The sequence below is a fragment of the Ochotona princeps genome, chromosome 10 (genome assembly GCF_030435755.1).
Source record: "Ochotona princeps isolate mOchPri1 chromosome 10, mOchPri1.hap1, whole genome shotgun sequence".
Taxonomy (NCBI): domain Eukaryota; kingdom Metazoa; phylum Chordata; class Mammalia; order Lagomorpha; family Ochotonidae; genus Ochotona; species Ochotona princeps.
In genome coordinates, this window is record NC_080841.1 from 70,215,105 (window position 1) to 70,240,185 (window position 25,081).

Below are 25,081 nucleotides of genomic sequence, written 5' to 3' on the forward strand. Positions count from 1 at the left end.
ACACTCAGGCCTCTGGATGCCAGATCACAGTTCTAAATGTTTTCAGGACATCACCATAAGACTTTTTCTAGAACTTAAATCATGGACTCGTTTCTCTCAAATAGAAAGAAGCAGAAATAAAGTCCTCTTTCCTTAAGGAAGAACTGAGAAAACACCTAAAGATAAATGTTCTACTTCCTCAAAGCCAAGATTTCCAGAGTGAAGAGAATACCATTTAAATATTACCTAAAAATAGTGTGTGTTTTACCAACTTTTAGCATTCAACTTTTACTTTCAACATTTATTTCAACGAAGTAGGACCAGGGATAAATCAAAATGTCAAAAGGTTGGCATAGGGAAGAAAAAATTCTAGCACTATGCAGTATTATCTAAAGCCACCAAAAGTTTGGGTTATTAAGAATGCAATACAAATGTATAGTGTTTTTAAAATTTTATTTATTTGAAAGGTAGAGAAACAGACAGGCAAAGAAAGAAAGAGAAAGGACAGATCTTCAGGCTATCGGTTCACTTTCCACATGGCCATGGTTAAGGCAGTTGAGACTAAAGTGACTCTCGGATATGGAATGTCAGTGTCAGCTTAGTGCACTGCAGCACAAACAACGGTTTCCATTACACTTTTAAATTAAAATTCTGAGTTCATGTCACAGAGCAGTTTATTCCAGAAGGCCTGTCTGACTGCACACAGATTGGAAAAACTAGACAACCGTCCCATGTTCAGTTCATGCTAGCAGAAATAGCTTGAGGAATGGAATGGTATGAGGACAGCTCCCGGAAAGCTCCAGGCTGCAGATGCATGAAGGGACTCTATGTAGGACTTGACGGGCAATACTACGACGTACTGTCACTATTCTGTTACACTCCATCTGTTGTACACTTTGAGAGAGTTAGGGGGGAGCCATCGAGCCAGACCCTCCGTGCGCCTTGGAATTGTGGTCATAAAGACTGAGGACTCACTTACGGTGATCAGAATGTTGTGGAATACTCATTGGCGCTCCCTAACTCAGCTGCACTGAGATGCTGCCTGGCTCTATCACGGCCCCAAACAGCAGGAAGAAAGAAGTAACCCCAAATGACACATTCTCAGAAATGTCTAGGTTCTGCTTTCTGTTCCAGCTGCAGATTCCATCTGGTATTTGTGGAAAAGCAGTCCTGGCACTTGTTTCATCCCTCATGTAGTGAATGAAGTTACTGTTTTCTGATCTGACTAGAACCTCTGGCCCTATTCACTGAGTCCTGTATGCTTTTGTCGCTGATGGTAACATCTATTTCTCTGCTGCATCCTTACTCGCTTTCTCCACTGGGTCACTGTAGCAATGCAAACACGCCGTCATTTCTCTTCTTCTTAAAATAAACTTACTCGACCTAAAACTTACATTAGAGTCCCAGTTATCAGCTTTCTTTTAGTGCAGAAATTCTAGAAAGATTGGTTTCCATCTGCTGTGTCCATTCCAGCTCCTTGGTTCCCTCACTGGACTTAGAATGAGGCTCTCACCACCCACCACTGCACGACAACTGCTCTTTCCAGGATCACTCCAACACTAACAAGTTCAACAATTCCCATTCTATTATCTCATCAGTAGTGTCCAAAGGAGATGACCACTCCCTCCTGGCTGAAATGCAATGTGTACTTTCAATGGATTCTTTTCCCACTTCCCTCTCAACTTATTTCCTATCCCCTCTGCTGGGTCCTCTTCATCTGCTGGACTTCTAACCACCAGAGCATCTCAAGATTTCAATGACATAGTGAGGTCTCATTACAGTTCTACAAATACCCATTTAGCCACTATTCTGATGGGAAAAAAAATTAGCTAATATCGGTATAGCTAAAAATCCCTCCTTTATGCTCTCTTTATTCCTATTATTTTCCCTTCTTCTCTGAGGAAAGCTGTATCTCAAACTTTGTGCTGATCATCCCCTTGGTTTCTTATACTTTTTTATAATGTTCTGTTCACACACAAGCACACATGTGCAGTTTCACTAAACATAATAGAGTAATATTTTTGTACTGGTATTTTTAACATATATTCTTTATGGAAAACATTATGGTACCAAGTTATCGATTACACATATTATAGTAAATGTTATATGGAAAAGGGCATCAGGCAATTGACAAGATGGAGAAACATGGGGACTTCTATTGCTAGCTCTCAGAGCCTTTAGCATGCTCACATTCATTCTGACTCTGCACACAGGATCAACTATGTTTGACCTCTTCTTTTTGTAGCACAATTGGCATATCACAGCATCTGCTGAGAATGCCAAGAGGCAGTGTGTGCGCCTGTTTTTAAGGAATGCCACCCAGGCAGTGGAGCCACTTCATGACCTCCTCATAGGGAACAATAGCACTTGCATGAGTGCCACCATAGGCCAAATCCAGGCTCTAAGCATGGCTGTGTGAAGTGGACTAGGCCAAGGGACAGGACAAGCTTCTCCATATTTCTGCAAGCATGATGAGGTGCAGTGCTCTTTATACAAATAAAGGTATGAAGATCAAAACTGAGTGGAAAGTGGCACATTGGCTTAGGATAGTCATATGAACATGTCTGTGTTTCAATGAATTCTATTTATGTGATCCCAGACCTAGTCTGCTTGGGCTGCCATAACAAAATACCACAAATTGAGGGGCTAACAGCAGAGATGTAGAGATATATTTTCCATAATTCTGAGGAGCCCGATATGGAGGCAGCAGTGAATGCCGTGTCTGGCTGGGGCCCCCTCCTCACTGTTACCTCACATTGCACTAGGGATGAGGGGTTTCTTTCTTTTTAAAAAGTACTAATCTCATTCATAGTAATTCTACCTTTAATACCCAATCACTATCCCCAAGGTGCCACCTTCTGGTGTCATGGGGGGTTTGGACTTCAACATAAATTCTGGAAAAATTTGGGCCATGGCACTCCCCAAGGCCTAAAGATGGCATTGGAAATCAGCTTCAATATGGAATACTCAAGGAAAGGGATGGAGATAATATGTACATGTATACAAAAGGCAATTACAAACATGACTATGAATACCATTTCCTCCCAATAAAGTGTGTCTAGTGATTAACCAGTAGAGATTAGATTTCCATAAAATATATCCTGTGTCCCTCATATTCCAGAAATCATAACATGGAGGAACACTCAGATACCACAATCATAACTTTTACATAACTGTCTAACTAAAATAAACTTGTGAGTTGACGAGTCTAGGTAAGCATTCTGTTTTTCCTCCTGCAAGTTCACATGCTTTGGGCTATAGATCCAAACAGCCCCATCAATCACACCTTCACTTGGCTTTGGGTGCTTCGATTTTGCCTTTCCTTTTGTGTGATTCCATGCATGTACTATGCCTTTATTTTCCTTAGATAATGTATATCTACTTTATTGAATTATCATTTTTCCCCAGAGATACTATGTAGTCCTTGACACTACAGGTTTGATTGATCTTGTCAAAAATGTCATCTTCCTATCACTTTTACAACATTTTCAACCATTTCAATGTATTTCTAAGCCTTTGACAGTTCTTTCCTCTGCAGCACTGAAGAGGAAATGACTTCTCAGGGTACAATGATAAATTCGCTTAGCTGTTTCTCTCCAATAGTTGCTGTCTGAATTCATTCTCAACATCTCTTTTGGTGTTTCCATTGCCCATGGGTAGGGCCACGGAGATCAAAGTGGATATGGCAGTGGTGCAGGTCTGCAGGCAGGGCTGTCTAACAATTCTGAAACTGTTCCCGAGGCACTGCAGCAATCACATTTTTTAGGGAAAATCTCCATAACCTCAGATTTCAATTTACTTGCCTTTTATTTTTAATTAACTACAAAGTACTTACAGAACTTGACTATGCAACTGTAATAATATAGGGGAAATCATCAGTGTGGTCAGGGGAGGACTTGGGGAGGGAGGAAGAGTAAACCCAGAGCCTGTGGAACTGTATCACAAAATACCAAAATAAATAAATAAAATTTTTAAATTAAAAAAAGAACATGAGAAACTGTCAATTGTGATGAGGCTTGGGCCTCCGTGGGAAAACACCAAATAAATTTTTGTAATCAAGGAAAGCATAGTAACTTTGGAAAATGAGACATAACGACTCCCTGCTATGTTTTGGCCATGAACAGACACTTGCCTACACACTGTAGCTAAGGACTTAGAAATGAACAGATTGGGTTGGCATTGTGGTGCAGTGAGTTTATCAAGTTCTCCAACATTGGCTAGAGTCAGTGTCTCCTCATGTATTCCCATGAAAGCAGTCTCAGGGTCATTCGTGTTCTTAGTCTTCTGCCAAATTTGACTCTCTTGTTTCTAAGTCATCATAGAATCTTCTTCTTCTTGGTCCCAGGAAGAATTCTCTACAGCAGTAGATTAGCTTCACTCTATTTTTTTAATTGCTCTTTAATTTTTTTTCTCTCTTTTTTATATTTTTAAATTATTTTTTAATTTTAGATTTTATAGCACAATTCCATAGGGTTTGGGATTTCTCTCCCCCACCCCTTTACTTTAATGTCACCATTTTTAAATTAACCTTATTTTGCAAGACATTGAGTTGTTCCCTAACTGCCTTTCACTGAGAAGCTGACATGTAGCAAAGGCTTCATTTGGAGCAGATGGATGATCAAGTGGGTTCAGAGTGCTCCAGAGAGAGGAAAGAGCCCATGCCAAAGTCGGGGGGAGACATGGGCCAGGCCTGCAGCCAGCACCATCACGTTAGTGTGAGTAGGTCAGACAGTGTGGTTTGAGGTGAGAGATGTAAAGAAGAGCCATATCACATAGAAGCCTGTGGGCTAGAATTCAGATCTCTTCATTTAGCTGTATTTTCTATCATCCCACAGAGAAATTAGAGATCAAGATTGAGACAGAAGCACAAAAAGATAGACAGAGACATCTTGCATTTATACTACATATGTATGCAAATACTTTAGTCAGAATTACATCAAAAATAGACAAATTTATAATTTCCACAATAAGAATTTTCTGATTATAGCCTAGAACAACAGCAAAAAAATGTTTAAGGTATAAAAATCAACCATTAATGATAAAATGGAAGAGTCAAATTCTACATTCAGTGGTTACAGTGGCTGTTGGGACACCCACATACCATATCAGGATGCCTTGTTCAAGTCCTGGCTCTTCTCCTCATCTCCTGTGCCTTCATGGAGGTCTAGATGGAGCTCTAGGCTCTTGAAGTCAGTCTGGCACAGCGTTCATCATTGCGAGCATTTTGGGAATGAACCAGTAGACAGAAGCGTTCTCTCTCCCTGTCTCACTCCCCCCCACCTTTGACTTTCAAAGAAAATGAAAACAAATGTGTCAATAAATGACAAACATAGGTAGGAAATAAAGGTGATAAAAGTAGAATTGCATATATGAAGAAACAATCTCTAGGCAAAGAATGGGGTGAGAAATATGAGCTGTTGCTAGGAGGAGTGGGGAGCAGGCTCTAACTTCAAATTGAGTGATTGGGATGAGCAACACTGAGACAAGGACGTTCCAACAAAAACACGAAGCAGGGGAGAAAGTAGAAACAAGGACCCTGGGACAAAATGAGAGTTGCAAGCTTCCAAGTGGCAGTGTGCCTAACTTGGCTGAGAACAACAAACACTTTTCCCAGCGTTTCCGGAAAAGCATGAGCAAGGGAACAGGCCAGAGATAGGTGCACAGACCAAGGAAGACTCTAAGGCATTTGTGCTTTATTCTGAATGAAATGGGAGCTACTGCAGTGTGGGGCGCCAAAAGCACCATCTGACTTAGGTTTAAAGAGATTCCATGTTGTAAATAGATTACTGGAGGAGAACAGAGGGACTCATTAGCAGGTTATTGAAATAGTCTATTACTCAACCATAGGGAATTAATCAAAGAACAAACAACAATGGAAGTGACATAAATGGGGAGGTTCTGATTATGGTGTTTTAAAATTCTTTACTGAGTTGAGAAAGTGAGTTCCCATTGGCTGATGTGGGACTAAAGCCAGGAATTAGCAATTCACTTCAGATCTCCCATGCAGGTGGTAGGAAACCAATTACTTGAGCTTCTGTTGTTTCCCAGGGTTTGTAGTGACACTAAGCTGGAGTTGGGACTCAGCCTTATTTGCTCCAATATGGGATGCAGGTATGTTAACCCCTAGGTTAATAACACTCATTCATGAAAATGTTTTGAAGGTATAATCAACAGAACTTCGAAAGGCACTGGATATGAAACATGAGTGATACAGGAAACTCAAAGATGACTCCAGAATTTTTGTCTGGAATAACTGGACAAACTGGAATTGTGTAATCTGCTGGTAAGGCTCAGTGGTAGTGATGGTGGGATTAGGAGTGAAGTTTTGGACATGCTATGTCTATCATACTCCAAATTGAGATCATGGGAAGGCAGCTTTATAAATAAGTCTGGAATTCAGGAAAGAAGTTTGGCTATGAACGTGGGTGGTGTTGGGAGACAGTAAGTTCTGAGGATGGACAAAATCACTAAAGGAATAGGACCCAAGCACTGAGCCACAGTTCCTCCACAGTGAAGGTGGCACTGAGACCTGGTGCCTGCCCACTGCAGAGCTCAGCCAAAGCACTGTGTGGTCTTGAAATGGTGGTCTGCTCACCAGAGATTACCAGATGCCTATTTAATTTTGGAACATGACATAAAGCAAAAGAGAACCAGAGACGTCTCCTGGAGACAGCTAGGGTCATCTGAGACGGACGACAGATTCAGAGACAGGTCATCCTCGCTGCTGCTGCACCAATGCTGTATGCTGGCTGAGGAAGTCAGCCAGGGCTTAGGTGTGGTGAAGAAGGAGCACAGGGCACCGCATTAACTGCAACCTGGGGATCAAGGTTTCTTGTGATGTGAACGCCACATGAGGGGTGTTCTGCCTCAACTGCTTCATCTCACAACTTTCTTCATGATTCTTCCTAAACCAGATGCCCTGCCTTCTTTGGAAATAGAAAATATGAAATCAAAACCAGAGTGAGATACCATGTCACCTGTTGGGGATATTTAGGCATTAAAAAAAAAAGGAAAACAATGTATACTGGTGAGGCTGTGAGATACCAGCGCATCTGCATTGCTGGTAGGGATGGATAAAGCTGGGAAACTTCTTAGAAAGTTTAAGAATCACTGTTAGTCCAGAAATACACATGTAGAGATATGCCCCCCAAAATCAGGTACACCAACAGATACTTGTATCCTAACATTTATAGCACATGCAGTGAATTCCTATGATTTAGCACACCACGGCAAGCATTTTGATGATGGGTTTAAATTTCTTAAACCTGAGGTGGGACTCAGTCACCTGGACAGTTCCTAGCTCTCCACCAGCCCCTTACATCTCGATGTTATCAATCTAGACATCTGTCTTGCATGGTAGCCTCCTGAAGAGCCTCTACAACAGCTGGATACCATCAACATCCCACTGACCTTTGCAGATGCAGCATGATCCTGTGAAGGATATGCCCAATTGCTCCAAGCTCACCACGCAAAATTCCCAAAGGAAAAGCTGCTTGAGGAAAGCCTGGACACAATAAAGGTTTCTTTCTTCAGTGAGTGTTTCCAGCTCTCAACACACTAGTTGAGTTCATTATCATTCCAACTACCCCTCTTGGCCCTCACTGGAATCGCTCTCTTGTTATGCACCTGCTAGAGAGAAACAGTTATTTCAGGTGCTTTTTTTTTTTAAAGATGTATTTATTCTATTGGAATGGCAGATGTACAGAGAGGAGGAGAGATAGAGAGGAAGATCTTCTGTCCGATGATTCACTCCCCAAGTGGCCGCAACGGCTGGAGCTCAGCCGATCCAAAGCCAGGAGCCAGGAACTTCTTTCCGGGTCTCCCAAGCAGGTGCAGGGTCCCAAGGCTTTTGGCCATCCTTGACTGCTTTCCCTGGCCACAAGCAGGGAGCTGGATGGGAAGTGGAGCTGCCAGGATTAGAACCGGCACCCATATGAGATCCCGGGGTGTTCAAGGCAAGGACCTTAACCATTATGCTATCCTGCCGGGCCCTCATGTGCTTTTGTTGAGTCAACTCTTTATGTCTTACATGGCTTTTCTCTCAATCATGGTTACCCAGGGAATATCTATCCTGATGACAATAAATGAGACCATAGCTGGTCAAACGCTGCAAAGATGTCTTTTAGAACAAGTTTGGTGGGAGGTTGACAGCTGCTCACCGACCAGTCACTTAAGCACTGGGCAGTCCACAAGGATAGAAAGTATCCCTGAAAGGTGTCCTGCAAGCATTCATAACCAAAATCCAGAGCTCCATCAGGGCATGGCTGAAGTTCATGATGCTCTAGTTGTGGTCAGAAATAAAACATGGCACTATCCACAATAGCCAGAAGGAGGAAACAAAACCATTTCCCATTGACAAGTGAATAGTAATCAGAATGCACCACATCTTTGTACAGTCATTTGCTGCATTGATAGCAGATCACTCATACGATCTCATAAGGTTACACTGCCTAGTGATGTCATAACTGTTTTAGTTCATGTAAGATCTCTCTATCATGTTCACACAGGAATGAAACCCCCTATTTCTCAGAACCTATCCTGCTCATTAGGTGACATACGATTGTGTCATAATAAATTGTACAACACGGATAACTCCTACCAACATTGTGCCAAATGATTGAAACCAGGAACAAAATAACAGATACTTTACGATTCCACTCGCATGAGGTACCTGTATCTGACCGATTCACAGAGATGAAATGCAAAATAAAAGTTACTTGGGACTAAGAGTAAGTACAGCTACGGGGAATAACTGTGTAAGACAGGCAGAGTTTTAGCTTAAGATGATGAAAATGTTCTGGAAATAGATAGGGGGTGATAGTTGCACAATACTCTGAGTGGACTTGAAGCTACTGAATTGTACATTTAGAAAATGCTCAAGGATTAATTTTTGCCATATATACTTTGCCATAATAAAAGAATGATCACACTAAGGAATGAATGAAAACCAGAAAAGAATTAACACAAGTCTCTGTTTAAGAAGTAGGGGGTGGAGATAGGCAAACATGTCTCAGAGCTGCAAAGAAATTGTAGGAAGCATGATCCTCTGGCCAAGAAGTTCAAAGAAAGCATCACTTACTAGAAATTTAGAGCTATAGACAGGGAGAGAGATAAAATTCCTCCCAAAGAAATGAAAATAAAATAAAATCACTAAAATGGCTATAATGAAAATAATATCAAGGTCATGGCATAAAGACTTGAGAAAAAAAAAAAGACTTGAGGTAAACACACAAAACAAAATAGAAAGGACAAAGATACACAACTGAAGAGACAGATTATGAATACATATAATGAAAAGGAAATCCAATAGAAAAAATAGAGGAGAAATTTAAAGACATAATTAAAAATTTAATTAATGCATTTGAGAGGCAAAAAGAGACAGAGCACTCCTGTCTGCTGGTTCACTCTCCAAAGACATAAAAACAGCCAAGAGCTGGAAACTCAACCGATGTCTCCCACGTGGGTGAGAGAAACCCAATTCCTGGCCACCTCTTAGGGTCTGCGTTAACACAGACCGTAAAACCGTGATCAAAACCAGGTAGTCCCATGTGGGTGGGCCGCGAGCATCTTAAGCAGCATCTAAACCCATATGTCAAGTACCTGTTTCATAAAGATAGAACTTTTCTAAATCCAGAAAATAAGAGGTCACATACACATCATGATACAAAATGACAAATCTGAAGAGAATCCCTATTTTATTTAAATGCAAGAATGAGTCATCAGCATCTGGGACACAATCTCAAGTCATTTGTAGGAGGGAGAAACCAAGCCATCTCAAGACCTGAAATTATCCAGACAATGGATACAATTAAAGGACAAAAGGAACTATATTTGAATTCAATTTCCTTGATCTCCCTGCTGAAGTCAAGTGATAAAGTCTGAAGTTAAAATAGGAGAGAAAGCCAACTTAAAAAGTAAGCAATCTAAGGTTTCGAATCTTTTTATAATCTATTTCAACAGCAGAAAGATCTTTCAGTACTTAGAGTTCTTGTCATGATACATTTATGAAAAAAATGAGTGGTGCCTCCACTCTCACTTCAGACTTTTGGTTCATAAATATTACAATTAGTACCCTTGAAAAAGTTGCTTATTTAGGAGAAGCAGAAAAACCGAGAGTCAGGCGGACAGAACGAGACTCCCTGGTGCTGGATAAGTAGGTGCCTGTAACTGCCCCCTCCTGAATGGGACTCAAACCAGCAATGGGGAGCTCAATCCAGGTTTTCCCATGCAGGTAGCAGGAACCCCATTACCTGGACTCACCCTATGGTTTCCCAGGATCTATACTGACAGGAAGCCAGAGTGAGGGCCAGAGCTGAGAATTAAATGACGATGCCCTAATGTAGGATACAGGCCTCTTATCTGCTAGGCTCAGCTCCTACCTCGCAGTTAATTTCTTTTACATAAAATCTCATGGACTAACCTTATCTGTATCTCCCGCCATTTCTACCATCACACATATGTGTGTATATATTGATGGGTGCTTTGGCACAGCTGAGGGATGGAGCTTGCTTCAAACCTAACACGTCGTTTGGATCTAACGCCAGATTCAGAAGGGGCGACAGAGATCCAACACATCACCAGGGCAGCAAAGTCCTGACGGACCAATGATGTACTCAGGCCAGCATCCCTTACCTAATAAGGACTGAGGCACCTGCTCCAGCTTCCGTGTAAGGAGGGGTATAAAAACCTCCTGCACATTACCCTGCTCTCCTTTGTTCCTGAAGTTCCCCTCTTTCCCTCCGTTTCTTCATTGTGCAGAGGAAAGGTCCAAGAGCAGACTGCCCCCCAGTAAAGGCCCTTTAGCATTCTTTCTACAATCATCCGATATTTTCTTTCATGGGTGATTGGCAAATCTAACACACAGACATACACACATATGTAATTTCTTGCAAAGGTGTCTCAACTAAGTGCATGCCACAATTATTTGAGTGATGCCATTTATTGATCTTCTACCTTTTCCTTAGTGCTCTTCAAATTTGATATGGTTTTTAAGTAATGAGTAATTATTCTGTTTGATAAAAATAATAACATATAAACAGGCACAGAATCTAACTGGTATTTATTATATCAAAGATGATACCAGAGGAACCTTTCAATGGCCAACTAATTGTTCAGTAAAACTGTTTTCCACTAAAGGAAGTTTATTAGTTGATTCTTGAAAAACCACAGATCCAACACCCTTCACCAAATACTCTAAAACTGCCATCCTGGACACCAATACCAGAGGAGGTGAACAAAGTGAGTGGATCAAAAAAGCCACATGGCCTTTCAGGATGCTCACTAACTGTTCCTCTATCCAGTTAACACAGCCAAGAACAAAATGTGTTGGTGACAAACTCTTTGAAGCCCCTTCCAGGAGGTGTACGTGTCTCTGTTACAGAGTTGGCTCTGAATATGTTAGCCAGTGTTTCTGTAATCCTGTAGCAGGTGGGGGCGAGAGTTTTACTCTAATACTTTCTGAACCACACTGATTTGAAGTAACTGCTTTCAGACTGTTGTGGCCTCGATAGAACTGTTAGGTTCTAAAAGTGTTCAACTCTGGTCCTGATTTTCTTTTTTTCAATTTTGCTCTGAGATCAGTACAAATAGATGCAAAGAAACCTGAGTAGAATGAATTATAGCCCAGGCTGAATACAAGAGCCCTTCAAAACAATTGCAAGCTTTCTGATCCATGTTCTTTATATAGATTTGACTCAAAGTTATTATTTCCTTCCCCCCAAAAGAATCAAGGATACCCAAAGAAAAGAATGATTCCAGGATCAAGGGAGGGAGAGGATCAAATCTGAGAATGAAAATAAAATTGTAATGGATTAAGAACTGGGATACTTATCTATACTGCCATGGTCTGATTTCCTCCCCTCTCTCTCCACTAGTTCTTTCCTCTTCACTCTCCTTTGCTTAAGCTCTTCTTGTCTTGCAGCTTCTGCATGACACGTGTACTCTGGCAAGGTTTCTGGTAGATTCAAGCTTAAACAAATTCTAACTTCAGTTTTAGTAATCAGAAAAACGATCTACTGGCTGATGTTGAGTTCTGTGCTACTGAAGACATCCAGAAACATAAAATTACCATTTTTAATGGGTAAAGTAGTTGGGTGTCAGAAATTCAAGAGTTGAACAATGTGATCCATTCACATTGGGTCTTAGGGCCAAACCTTGAGCTGTTAGAAATTTATTCCCAGGGGGCCTGGTAGTTGGCTTAATGGTTAAATCCTCACCTCGTACGTGCTGGGATCTCATATGGATACTGGTCTGTGTTCTGGCTGCTTCACTTTCCTTCTAGCTCCCTGTTTGTGGCCTGGGAAGGCAGCAGAGAATGACCCAAAGCCTTGGGACTCTGCACCTGTGTGGGAGACCCAGAGAAAGCTCCTAGCTTTGGATTGGCTCCAGTTATTGTGGCCATTTGGGGAATGAACCAACAAAAAGCATATATGTCTTTCTGCACTTCCCTCTCTCTGTAAATCTGGCTTTCCAACAAAAACAAATAATTCTTTAAAAAAGAAATTGATTCTTCCTCATCACTTCTCTTTCTTTGTAGACTTAGTGAAGAAAGATAGTTGATCAAGGGTTAGCACAGGGGCCTCCTTGGCTCCGTCTGATGTGATTTGAATGTCACTTTCGTATGCTGTATGAAGAACTGTCATAGACAGGAGAGAGCAGCTGAACAGGACTTCAGAGACTGGTCTATTCTTGGCTTTCTTATTACCTGGCTGAGAAATGCCAGCTGAATCTTGAATGAACCACAGTTTCTCTCAGCCTGTCTCCTCTCATTTGAAAGGCAAAGAGGTTGAATAAGCATGAAGTTGTGTCTGAGATTCCTTCTAGTCACTGTATATAAGGTCTGGAGTGCACAGAGGAGGGAGAGAGGGAACAAATGGAAAGCAAGTACTGTGTTTATGATACTGACTCAGAGCTTTGTGACTCACTTGCAAATAAGAACAAGAGGCCAAGGTTCCATTCAAGCAAGGTCATTAGGGACTTAGGTTCCTGCAGAAGTGAGACAGCACAGCAGGGAGAAGGTCCACTGCCCAGGTCCCCAGTAGTAACTGACCCTAGGATCTTGATCTTTTGGGCAGGAGTGGCTGTGCCGTCTCCGGCTCTGGCTTGTGCCAGGCTCAGTGTTCTGCATGGTGTGGTTCTTTTGTGCATCACACATTCAAAATGGTAGTGGTGCTCATGGCTGCCGCCCAGGGAGGTCTTCCATCAGTGCTGCTGCTGGGCTAGTGGGGCATGTGTGAGGGTGGAAGAGTGGGTAGAGCCACTTGTTGTTAAAAATGGATATGTGTGGCTCCAGAAGGGCCTGATGCTGTGAGTCCTGTGGCTGTCCTGTGTCACTTACATACCCATTGTGCCCCTCTACAGGCACATCAGCCACCCAAGTGTGAAACCAAAGGCAGTGGAACACATGTCTTATTAACTGAACCTTCTGCACTTTAAATGCCAAGTAATATGCTCTAGGAATCCATAAAATATGTTTTTAATATAGTTTGAAAAGACATACACTTTCGTTTTTTTCCTTAAAGTTTTTATTTTTTTTTTTTTTTGCGGGGGTGGGCAACATTGTGGTGGCATCCCACATAGATGCTGGTTTGTGTCTCTGCTCCCTCTTCTAAACTAGCTCCCTGCTAATGGCCTGGGAAAGCAGTGGAAAACGGTGCAGGGTTTTGGGTCCTGGATGTACACCTGGGAAACTAGGAAGAAATCATTGACTCCTGGCTTTGGCCTAGTCCAGCTCTTTTCTGTCTCTGTCTCTCACTCACCCTTTGTAACTCTGCCTTTCAATAACTCAACACATCTTTTTATTATAATTATTATTCCTTTTGTCTTTCTTTTAGAAGCCAGACAAGAGTTTTTAGGGTGCTTATGAGGAATAATAATCATTTTCTCACAAGTGTATGAGCTTCAGATCAGGAGCTTCTTTTGAGACGCTGTAAGGAAGCATCTTAAAAGCTTCAGTCCTCTGCCACCCAATTAGAACACTGCTAAATTTAGTCAGTTCTGGGCTTGTCCTCAGCAGCACAATGAGGAGTGTCTCTAATTCGGACTTCCCGATATAAGTGTTGTTATGAAATCGGCTGCAGTCTAACAGTGCTGAGAAAAGGCAAAAATAACCTCTGTTCTTGCAAATCTGAACAATATACAGCAGAGGAAAGAAGAAAAGGCTTGTTGCATAATTCGGTGGAATGGTGACTATTCCCACAGAATCCTTCCATGGAGTTATCGGCTCTGAGGAGAGTTCCACTGGATTCAGACATACATTCTTAAAGAACTAAAACCCTGGCAGGAATAGCATGAACAATCCTGGTATGACCCATGTCAGGGACACAATACGATATTAAACAAATAAGAAGGGCACTGGTCACATTCATACCATACAACAATTGGGCCTTTTGGCTATATTCAGTTTGGTCTCTGTCACGGCAAAACTGATATAAATGCAAGTTTTGCAAAGTCTAATGAGGCCACTGAGTCGTGGTCCAATGACTGAGGCTTCTCTTTGTCAAAAATACCCTACGTGTGCACACTCACCTGCCCACGGAAATGGCCAGTGCAGTGAAGGGCTCACCATCAGTCACTGATGCAGGATCTCCTGGTCCCCCACATAGATGGCAAGGGCTTAAATGATTGGGGCATCTTCCACTGCCCTTCCGGGCACACTGGTAGGAGGATGGATCAAAAGTGTAGTATTTGGGATTTCAGCTGATGTTCTCAGGGATGCTGGCATTGTAAGCAGAGGCTTAACTCACTGCACCCCAACGTCTGCTTCTTTTTAAAACATCTGGAGACACCATAGCTCCCAAGTTTATCCTCTGTACCTTGATTTTAATTAAGTTAATGTTCTGAAATCAGAAACAATCAAAGTATTGAAGTAAGATTTTTTTGTAGCATAAGACATAGCAGAAGAATGGATTTTAAAACATAGTGACGATTGAGTCTTGAAAGGAGAATTATTGTAAGTGAGAGACCAGGAGATCCTGCATCAGTGACTGATGGTGAGCCCTTCACTGCATGAGAAAAGAGAGGCCAATGTGACTCTGGCTTCTGGATGGTTTAGAGCAGGAGAGTGGCAGTGAGCATCATGGGCACAGAATTCTTGCAGAATTCTGAAAGGTTTTCAGGAGAATATAAGAGAGAGCTATCAGGAAGGAGATCCAGGTTTTTGGTCTGAGAAATGAGGAGGACCCATTCACCATTAAGAGACCAAACAAGGGAGCAAGGCCCATAGCCAGTAGAATACATGATGCACAGAGAATTCTGTGGTTGGGTAAAAAGGTGTTGGTTGAAGATACCAATTCAATGCTCTTTGGCTTAGCAGAGGTGGTATATCAGACTCTAAGGCTCAATGAGATCACCTGGTGAAACTGTACTTAGAAGAAAAGCTGGGAGTTCTTGGGACACTCAAGTAATAAGAGTTGGGGGAAACGTTAAGGACCAAAACAGACAAACAAAAAGGCTGAAATTAGAGTCACAAGAGTGTTGTGAGAAAAAGAGTATGGTATCAGGCAGTCCCACTTCCTCCTTCCCCAACAGCCAGCTGTCTTTCAGATCTGTATTCCCCCACACATGGCCCGGTGTCTTCTCTGTCTCCACAGCCTCTTGTTCCCAGCACTCTCTTGGCCTTTGCTATTTAATAACGTCATTGCACTCATTAATCTCTTTCCCTCAACTGTAAGCTTCTGGGGAGGAGATATTAAGTTTATCTCACATGTGGCAACCACACAGAAATTAGAATAGTTATTAGCACACAGTAACTGCTGAACACAAACAAGGTGTGTGAACTGAATCAGAAATATCTGTACTTGTTTTCCCATTACACATGAGCTGCTAATGTACTTTTTAAAACCCTGCTATGACGATCTAAGCCACTAGGAAGACACCAAATGTTTATTTTCATATTTAACCACTTGGAATTTCCCAGCATTGACTTCCTGATGTGTTTCATGGTTCTTATTCAGCAAAGAGTGAGAGGAAGAAATAGTCATTAATATTTATTTGTATTTATTAAGCTTACTTAATAAGTATACCTCTCATATATTACCTCCCGTAAGCATTTAGCTTCCTTCACAAATTTGTGAAGACATGTGTAATTAGTTTCATTTTACAAGGAAGATAAGGTGTAGAAGGGTTATGTGACATGTTCAATAACACACAAATAGAGCAAGGATTTAGATATCAGTTAAGCCCTTGGTTTTGCAAGTGTGTGTGCTTCAAAAATTCATGGAACATGGATTAAAAATGAACATCCATTTTTAATGAAATTTTGTAATAGAAAGAGAGTACTTGCAAGAGTGAGTACCCACCAGGCGGGTCACTCCTTAAACACCTGCAGTTGCCTTTGGCTAAACCAGACTGAGGCTGAGGAACTCAATCTAAGTTTCCCATATGAGCTGCAGGGACCCAACTTTGTGACCCATTGCCTACGTGGTGGGAAGCTGGAAGCCAGAGCCATAAGGTGGGACCTAGACAACTAAACCAGTACCTGAACCACCAGCCCAAACACCTGCCCCACGAATTCTTCATAGGATCTTTTTTAGATAACATGTTGCCAAAGCACAATAAAAACAAATTGCTAATTTAAACCTAATTACGGTACTTACAGGAAAGTATAAGAGCAGAGACCCAAAAAGAATCGTTTCCAACAGGATGAGGCCTGAGGCTCTGATGCTCTGAAAAACAAAATGAAAATGTCATTGTTAATATACATCTCAATCAGAAGAACAACATACTTTGGGGGAAATTAAATCAGCAAATGAAAACTGTCTGGTACTTCAGCATGTAGACAACCGAGATGTGCACAAAGATTGCCTACACAAGTGGCGATAGACCTTCAGATAGAGCCAGTGGCTTCTCGACAGTTCTGTTCCGTGAAGTGTGAATCACTGAGCAGCTGAAACAGCTGGGGATGATGCTTTGAAGATGCTTTCAGACAATGAGGCTGACAGACACATAGAGCATGCCCGTGTTCCTGAATGACTGGCCCCAGTGTGCACTGAATGCCGCTCCCAAACCACTTCGTGAACACCTATGGGACGAGCTCTGTGGAGGAAACAGCCTAGGGACAGGGTCCTGGGATCTTGGTGGTTCATTGCCCACCACTCAAACAGCACAGGCCCATAACAAAATGCAAAAACAAAACAAACAAAAAAATCAAAGCACACCCCTGAAAGTGCCGATCTTATCTCCTAACACTGAATTTTACTTTGTTGAGATCAGGTATTAATGTAGAGTAAATACATTGATTACGAAGGCAAACACAAAAACAGGGGCATTCTAGGGTTCCCATGTTTTTAGGAAAGGCAGCATAAAATGCGTACACACATGACAACTGCAGAAACATCTTATTAAGCAGAAAAAAATGATGATTTAAGTAACAACAACGCAATTTATAACAACAAAAGGGTGTTGAGCAGATGAACTGCATGATCTCAAAACAGAAAAAGGGAACTATCAGAAAACTGAAGGGCAAGAGAGACAAAAGCAAAATTCTTCCTCTTCTAACACAGATAAGGTATTGCTAGATGGGCAGCCGAATCTTCAGGCAGTCCCTGACAAGAACCCAAGGTTTTCGTTAATCAAAGAACCTGGGGGAGGAGGAACAAGTGGACTCCATCAACGGACTTGATTTGTGGAGGGATTTCTTGTTGTTAGTCATGATGCTAGCTGGCAGATGTTTTCATGAAAAGGAAATTTCTACCAGCAAGTGTTTAGATTGACTTGGCTTGGTGGAACTTTCAAAATGGCAAATTATATTAGCAATACTAATTATACATACTTCACAGCTTGTGCTTCAAAATTCCCAGGAAAATGGCACTTAAGGGAACCCAAACTATGACTCAAGATGGCCTGTAAAATAATCTATGCCAAGAGATGTGGAAGGAAGGTTCAGGACACTGAGGAGAAAACGGAACTCAGTGGTCACTCCATCTCAGGTGGAGTGTGAAACAATCACCTGGAGCTTGGAAACCCTAAAGCTCAATGGCCTCACCTATGAAATGGGCATTCTAGAGGCCTCCAGGTAGCCTGGTGCTAAAGACGCCTGCATCCTGTACCAGAACACCTGGACCTGGCACCTGGCTCTCAGTCCTGACTCCAGCTTTCTTTTAATGCACACTTCCAAGAAGCAACCATGATGGCTCAAGTAACTGGGTCCCTGACATTCATTTGAGAGATCCGGATTGAGTTTCTGTTGTCTGCTTCAGCCCAGCCCAGACCACCACTAGGTGTTGTAAGCACTTGTAGAGTAAATCAGCAGATAGGAAATCTCTCTCTCTCCTTCCCTCTCTACCCCTCTCTCTTCTCCTCCTTCTCTGTACCTACCTGTCTTTCTCCCTGTCCCTATCCCCTTCAAGTCCCCACCACATTCCCTTTAAGATAACTATCAGAATTCAAGGCTCTAATGCTAGACTTTCACATTTAAAATGAAGTAAGTAGCTGAAGTATTTGTTTACAGGTGTATCAAAGATGAAGTCTAAATGGCTAGTGCCATGCCTAGTCCTCCACAGCAGGTCCTCTAGATGCAAAGCAACAGCAGGTGAAGGATTTGAAAACACAATTATCTAAATATTATGTGTGTGTGGGGGGGGGGGTGTGTGTTTCTAATACTCAGGATCCAACATGGCCTCAGAGGAGCTGAAATCCTGGGAACAAGACTTTCAAGTTCATTCTTACAGCTGTGGTGTGCCAGCCGCTGCTCTCATCCCATGTCATTGTTTGACATTTTCCCAGGCCAATAGGCTAGGTTGGCCACAGCACAGCCATCACCACCACATGGCCAGTTATATTTATATGCTTTGATGTTTTGTCTTCATCATGTCACTGCCTTGTGCCGGCTGCAATTTATAATCTGAAATATACTCTGTCAATCAGTTCCATAATCAAATGCAAATTCTGCATTAAATGTATGCTTTTTCCTTTCAAAATATTCATTGGCAGAGCAGGCTACATGGTCCCTTACAGAATGAACAAGAATATAATGGGTGAGTACGGGGGAATTCACATTGCTAAAATATTACCTCTACTGTGTTATTCATACCAGAAAGGTTTTCTTATTGTTGCCAAACTTTGTATTTATTTATTTGAAAGAGAGACACAAAGAGATTATGCATCTACTGGTTCACTCCCAAAGACCTGTAACAGCCAGGACTGTGCCAAGCAGAATCCAGGAACCAGGAATTCAATCAAGGTTTCCCAAGTAAATAGCAGGGACCCAAAGACTTGGACCATCACCTTTGTCTCCAAGAGTGTACAGTATCAGCAAAGTGGAATTGGAATGCAGCCAGGAGTTCCACACAATTGGAATCTGCAACAGAGATGAGTATGTTCTTTTTTTATTTTTAAAGATTTATTTTTTTTTTATTGAAAAGGCAAATTTACAGAGAGAAAGAGAGGTACAAAGAGCTTCCATAAGCCCCAGAGATAAGGGATCCGGAGGGACTCAGGTAGCCTAACCCGGGTCTTGGGGGCTGCCTGTGAGGTGGGTGCCAGGTTTACGAGCCCCAGGGGTGGAGAATCTGATGGGGTTTCGGTCACCTGGCCCGGGTCCTGGGGCCAGCCTGTGAGGTGGGTGCTGGGTTCATGAGCTCCAGGGGTGGAGGATATAGTAAGGCTTGGAATTCTTGGCCCGGGTCCTTGGGCTCATCTGCAAAAACATGTCCTAATTAATCCCAGCAGCCCTGCTTTCCATCCAGCTCCCTGCTTGTGGCCTGGGAAAGCAGTCGAGGACAGCCCGAAACCTTGGGATCCTGTACTTGCGTGGGAGACCTGGAGGAAGTTCCTGGCTGCTGGCTTCGGAGAGGCACAGCTCTAGCCGTTGCGGTCAGTTGGGGAGTGAATCATCGGACGGAAGATCTTCCTCCTTGTATATCTGACTTTGCAATAAAAATAAATAAATCTTTAAAAAAAAAAGTCGGAGCAGTGGACACATGGCCCAAAGAGAGAATATGGCAGCTCATTTGATGCTGTAGCAGAAAAAGGAGAACAGAATGAACTGAACAACTACCCCAGTCAAATGATGACAGCAAAAAACCTCAGTGAATGAAGACAAGGCTTACTATGTCAGCCAATGGACATTGGGAGGGCTGCATCATCTTTGGATCAGTGAAATCAACAGCATTTCAGATCTATCCAACTCACTTGGGCAGAACCCTCGGAACAGGCACACATTGACACCCTTGGGTGATATATGGTGGCGATTCCTGATCCCTGGGTACTGGAATGTTTGGAAAGTTGTGTGTGGCTTCCCCCTTTGTCTCGCCTCTTCCTCCAGAAACAACAAGAAGAAATAGCAAATTTGGAAACAATGAGTTCACCCAATTTTCCCTAAACCTCGATCCTTCCCACCCTGATCAACCAGGTAATCATCACAAAAAAATAAAACTAAATTTTTTTTTAAAAAAGATCTTCCATTCACTGGTTCATTTCCCAAGTGGTCACACTAGCCAGCGCTAAACTGATCCAAAGCCAGGAGCCAAGAGCTCTTTGGCATCTCTCACACGAGTGCAGGGTCTGAAGGCTTTGGATCATTCTCCACTGATTTCCCAGGCCACAGGCATGTCTCTGGAAGGGAAGTGGAGCAGCCAGGACATGAAGCAGCAGTCATATGGGATCCTGGTACTTGCAAGGTGAGGATCCAGGTGAGTATGTTCTACCTCACTCTACTTCCAATGGCATGGCCTTTGTGGTATAGTGGGTTAAGCCTCCTCTGCTGCAGAGGCCCACATCCCACATCATAGTTTCTTGTTGGAGACTTTGGCTACTGTGCTTCTGATTTGTCTCCCTGCTAATGCACTTGGGAAGACAACGGAAGATGGACCAAGTCCTTGGGTAAGACATTTAGGGAAGTGAGCCAGTGGATAGAAGATACTTCTCTTCCATCTGACCTTTTCTGTGTCATTGCCTTTCAGATGAATAATTAACAAAACTAGAGCTAATAAGAAAGATTAAAAAGAAAGCTAGAGCTAATAAGAAGATAAATTCTGAGGGCTGGATTTTCAGCAATAATTATCATTATACATAACAACTGATCGTATTTCCCTGATTCTACAGAAACTACCTACTTAGTTGTTTTTTTAAACATTCTACCCCTGGGGGAATTAAGTACATCTTGCTAAAACAACGCAGTTATTTTTGAACCTCACTGATTTCTTTGGTTTTGCAGCAATTAAGCCTGATTTCGATTACAAAAGAACCTCTGAACATAAAGATATTTCTCCATAGTTGGCCCTCCAAATCCACGACGCAAATATGAAGTATAACGGTATTTCTAGCACAGGCACAGATAACATACCAGGACTCCATAAATCCATATCATTTACAAAAAGTATCAACCGCACAGGTGGTACAGACTCTGGGGCTGCACATCTCCTTTTGATTCTATTTCTGTACAAAAATCAGTAGACAGAGATTTCCTGTGAAAGCTAAATAGCCAAACGAACAAACCAGATTGGAAGCAAGATGTGAAAGGTGCCTGAAGGAATCTTGTGGTTGCTGTGATGTGGCACAGCAAGTAAACCTGCTGTCTGTGATGCTTGCATCCCATATGAGTGCTGGTTTGTGTCCGGTGCTCCACTTCCAAACTACCCTCCAGCTGATGGCCTGGGCAAAGCAGTAGAAGACTGAGTGGACCCCTGTACCTGGGAGACCTGGATGAGGCTCCTGGGAGTGGACCAATGGGTAGAGGAACTCTCTTCCACAACCTCTTTTCTCTCCCCTTTTTTCTGTAGTTCTTTCAAATAAGTAAATATATAAATAAAACTTTTTTTTAAGAAAGAGTCTTATTGCAAGGCAAGAGGATACTAGTTTTCAGCAATTTTATTAGCAATTATATACCTGGATAACAATAGACTACAACCAGTGTGAAAGAGCTGGTCTTTAGAAGATCTGTGTTGAAATTCTGAGAAGACAATTGGAGTCAGGAAAGTCTATCAAAGAGTAATGCCCTTGGCAAAGCCCTGATAGATGGGCAGTTAGTATCAACTTATATTTTTCAGAAGAATTCCCAGTGACAAATAAAGATATTTAAAAAAGAAAGGCGGGATCTGGTCCAGGCAGCTGTAATTCAGAGAACTATCACTTTCCAAAGCTCATGGACCTGACATCTCAATGATCCAGAACCTGAGCATTAGCGCTCGACTCATTGTGTGACCTTGGGCAAGTTGCTTCACCTTCTGCACTTCCCAACTTCTTCATTTTCATCATGTGATAAGGCCCAACCATAGCTCTGCTTGGCAAGACTCAGCCATGTTGCCTGGTGAACAGCAGGCACAGTCTCTGTGAGTCCACCCTCTCTGCATGGAGACATGCGAGATGAGGTCTGCAGAGCACCTGAGCCTGCTGAGCTGGTGAGTGATGGAGTGGAGTCCAGCTTGAACCATGCAACAAGGAGCATGGGCTAGGTGAAGAGGAGCAGGAAGTGCTCTCCTGCTGCTCTTGCTCTGTGCACCCACTTCCCTAAGCTGTGCAACAGAAGCCCTAACAGGTGCTACTGAGGGAGAGAGCTGTTGGTTTAGGGCATTGTGTCTTCCCACTGCCTCCTTGACTTGTTCCAAGCAAATAAAGCTTTCCTTCAAGCAACTTTTTGCATGAAGTCAATTATTCAGTGACAACCCAAGCAGATAGACCCCTGTGTCAACTAAAACCATGTCAACGCAGCTACCAGAGCTGGGGAACCTGCTTTCTTGGGAAGGGCCATGTGGGTATCTATAATATCATTCACAATCCTACAAATATGCATCCACTTAGGAGTCAGACTGCTACAGATTGAGTGAATTCCACCTGTGGTCACTTTGGCAGAGCCGGATCAACTGATTTTGTGGGCTTCATGTGTAGAATGGGCAAGGTGACCCATACTCCTGAAACTGCATTGAGTATTATTTTATTTAGCCAAAGCAAAAATATGGAACAGTACATTGCTACAAAATAACAAAAATGTTACTACTAGAGTATTCAAACATAAATGAAGGGTGGGTTTCATTCAGATACCATAAAACATTTATTATCATGAGAAAAATTCCTAAAGGTCTAAGTAAAACTTTAAAATAATCATTTCTTGTCTATCTAGGTATTTTCCCCATTATCTGACTTCGCACACACACATACACACTGTCAGTTTTCATATAGCATAAATGGCATGAAAAATCATTTATGATTGGCTAGTTAAAGATCTTCTGGAAAAGTAAGCTTAGGGCCCAGCAGCGTGGCCTAGCGGCTAAAAGTCCTCGCCTTGAAAGCCCCGGGATCCCATATGGGCGCCGGTTCTTATCCCGGCAGCTCCACTTCCCATCCAGCTCCCTGCTTGTGGCCTGGGAAAGCAGTTGAGGACGGCCCAATGCACTGGGACCCTGCACCCGCATGGGAGACCCGGAAGAGTTTCCTGGTTCCCGGCATCAGATCGGCGCGCATCGGCCTGTTGCGGCTCACTTGGGGAGTGAATCATCGGATGGAAGATCTTCCTCTCTGTCTCTCCTCCTCTCTGTATATCTGGCTGTAATAAAATGAATAACTCTTTAAAAAAAAAAAGAAAAGTAAGCTTAACCAAATGTAAAGTCTGGGCAACATGCGTAGTTTTATGCCATTTGAGATAATACAGCCCTCTGAAGAGAAAAATGTGCCAAGGACTTTATACAAATGTGAAATTAGAAATAAGGCATTCGGTTTGCTATAATTTACCCTCCATAACTAGGCAGTAACTTTTCATGATTGTAAGTATTGCTATTACTATTCTTGCAGAATTTATATGGGCTGTACACCAATTCCTGTGTATCATGGGAATGCTATAAGGTACTCTCTCTAGTTGTGTGATTTCATAACTCAGAACTGTGGACGCTCACTGACATTGCATAGCTACAGAATAGCTTAGACACAAGAGGCAGAGAGCCCTCCAAAGCCTTCCCCCACCTCATTCCTCATGCCCAAAGCCACATGACAATAATAGGGTCCTCTTCTTCTCCTCCTGCCCCTTCTCCCTGGCTCCTAGTCCCTACCTCTACCAGGGTGGTACCAGAACATACTACGGAGAAGGAAACATGGACAACCACATCCTTATCTATCCTGAAACAAAGCGAACTCACCAAAGAAACCTGTTCCTTCTCTATAATTTGAGATCCTCAATTCGCCTTTCCCTTCAGGACTGCTCAGTAGAGGTACCTCCTACTTCTTGTAATGAAGGGAGTTCCCCTGAGTGTGTGAATCACACACAAAAGCAAATGGTGGGGACCAAGTACTGTGTACAGTGGCCAGGCCTGGGCGCAGTGACCCTGCATCGTGAAATGACTGAAATTACTCAAGAGCCCCATGTCAGTTGCTTAGACTCCTATCACTCATCAGAAGCCTTCTACATTGACATTTTCCAAAACAAAAATAGATGACTGAAATAACACCAAATTTCTCACGAAAAATTCTAAAGGGATGGAAAGAATCTGATCATAAAGTGAGGAGTATCAAACATCTGACTTTAATGAACTAAAACACATACTGCTTTTTTTTTAAAGATTTTTTTTTTTTATTGGAAAGGTGGATATACGGAGAGTAGAGACAGAGAGGAAGATCTTCCGTCGGATGGTTCACTCCCCAAGCGGTCACAACAGCTGGAGCTGAGCCAATCTGAAGCCAGGAGCCTCTTCCAGGTCTCCCACATGGGTGCAGAGTCCCAAAACCTTGGGCCATCCTTGACTGTTTTCCCAGGCCATAGGCAGGGAGCTGGATTGGAAGCAGGGCCACCCCAGTGCCGTGGCCTAGTGGCTAAAGTCCTCGCCTTGAATGCACCGGGATCCCATATGGGCTCTGGTTCTGGTCCTGGCAGCTCCATTTCCCATCCAGCTCCCTGCTTGTGGCCTGAGAAAGCAGTCAAGGAAGGCCCAAAGCCTTGGGACCTTGCATCCACGTGGGAGACCCTGAGGAAGTTCCTGGCTCCTGGCTTCAGACTGGTACAGCACTGGCAGTTGCGGTCACTTGGAGAGTGAATCATCAGGCAGATCTGTCTTTCTGTCTCTCCTCCTCTCTGTACATCTCTGACTTTGTAATTAAAATAAATAAATCTTTAAAAAAATCACTGTTATACAGAAATAAGCTCAAATATTATTTAGCTTAACAGCAACCTTTTAAAATA

General features: G+C 42.6%; 1 protein-coding gene across 1 annotated transcript in view; it reads right to left on the minus strand.

Annotated features, from left to right (window-relative positions):
* The window catches only part of GPR158 (G protein-coupled receptor 158), a 337,238-nt gene that overhangs the window by 83,977 nt on the left and 228,180 nt on the right, over positions 1-25,081 (minus strand). The window contains 1 exon segment of the mRNA XM_004588529.3: positions 16,575-16,643. Coding sequence (XP_004588586.3) covers positions 16,575-16,643 — 69 coding nt within the window.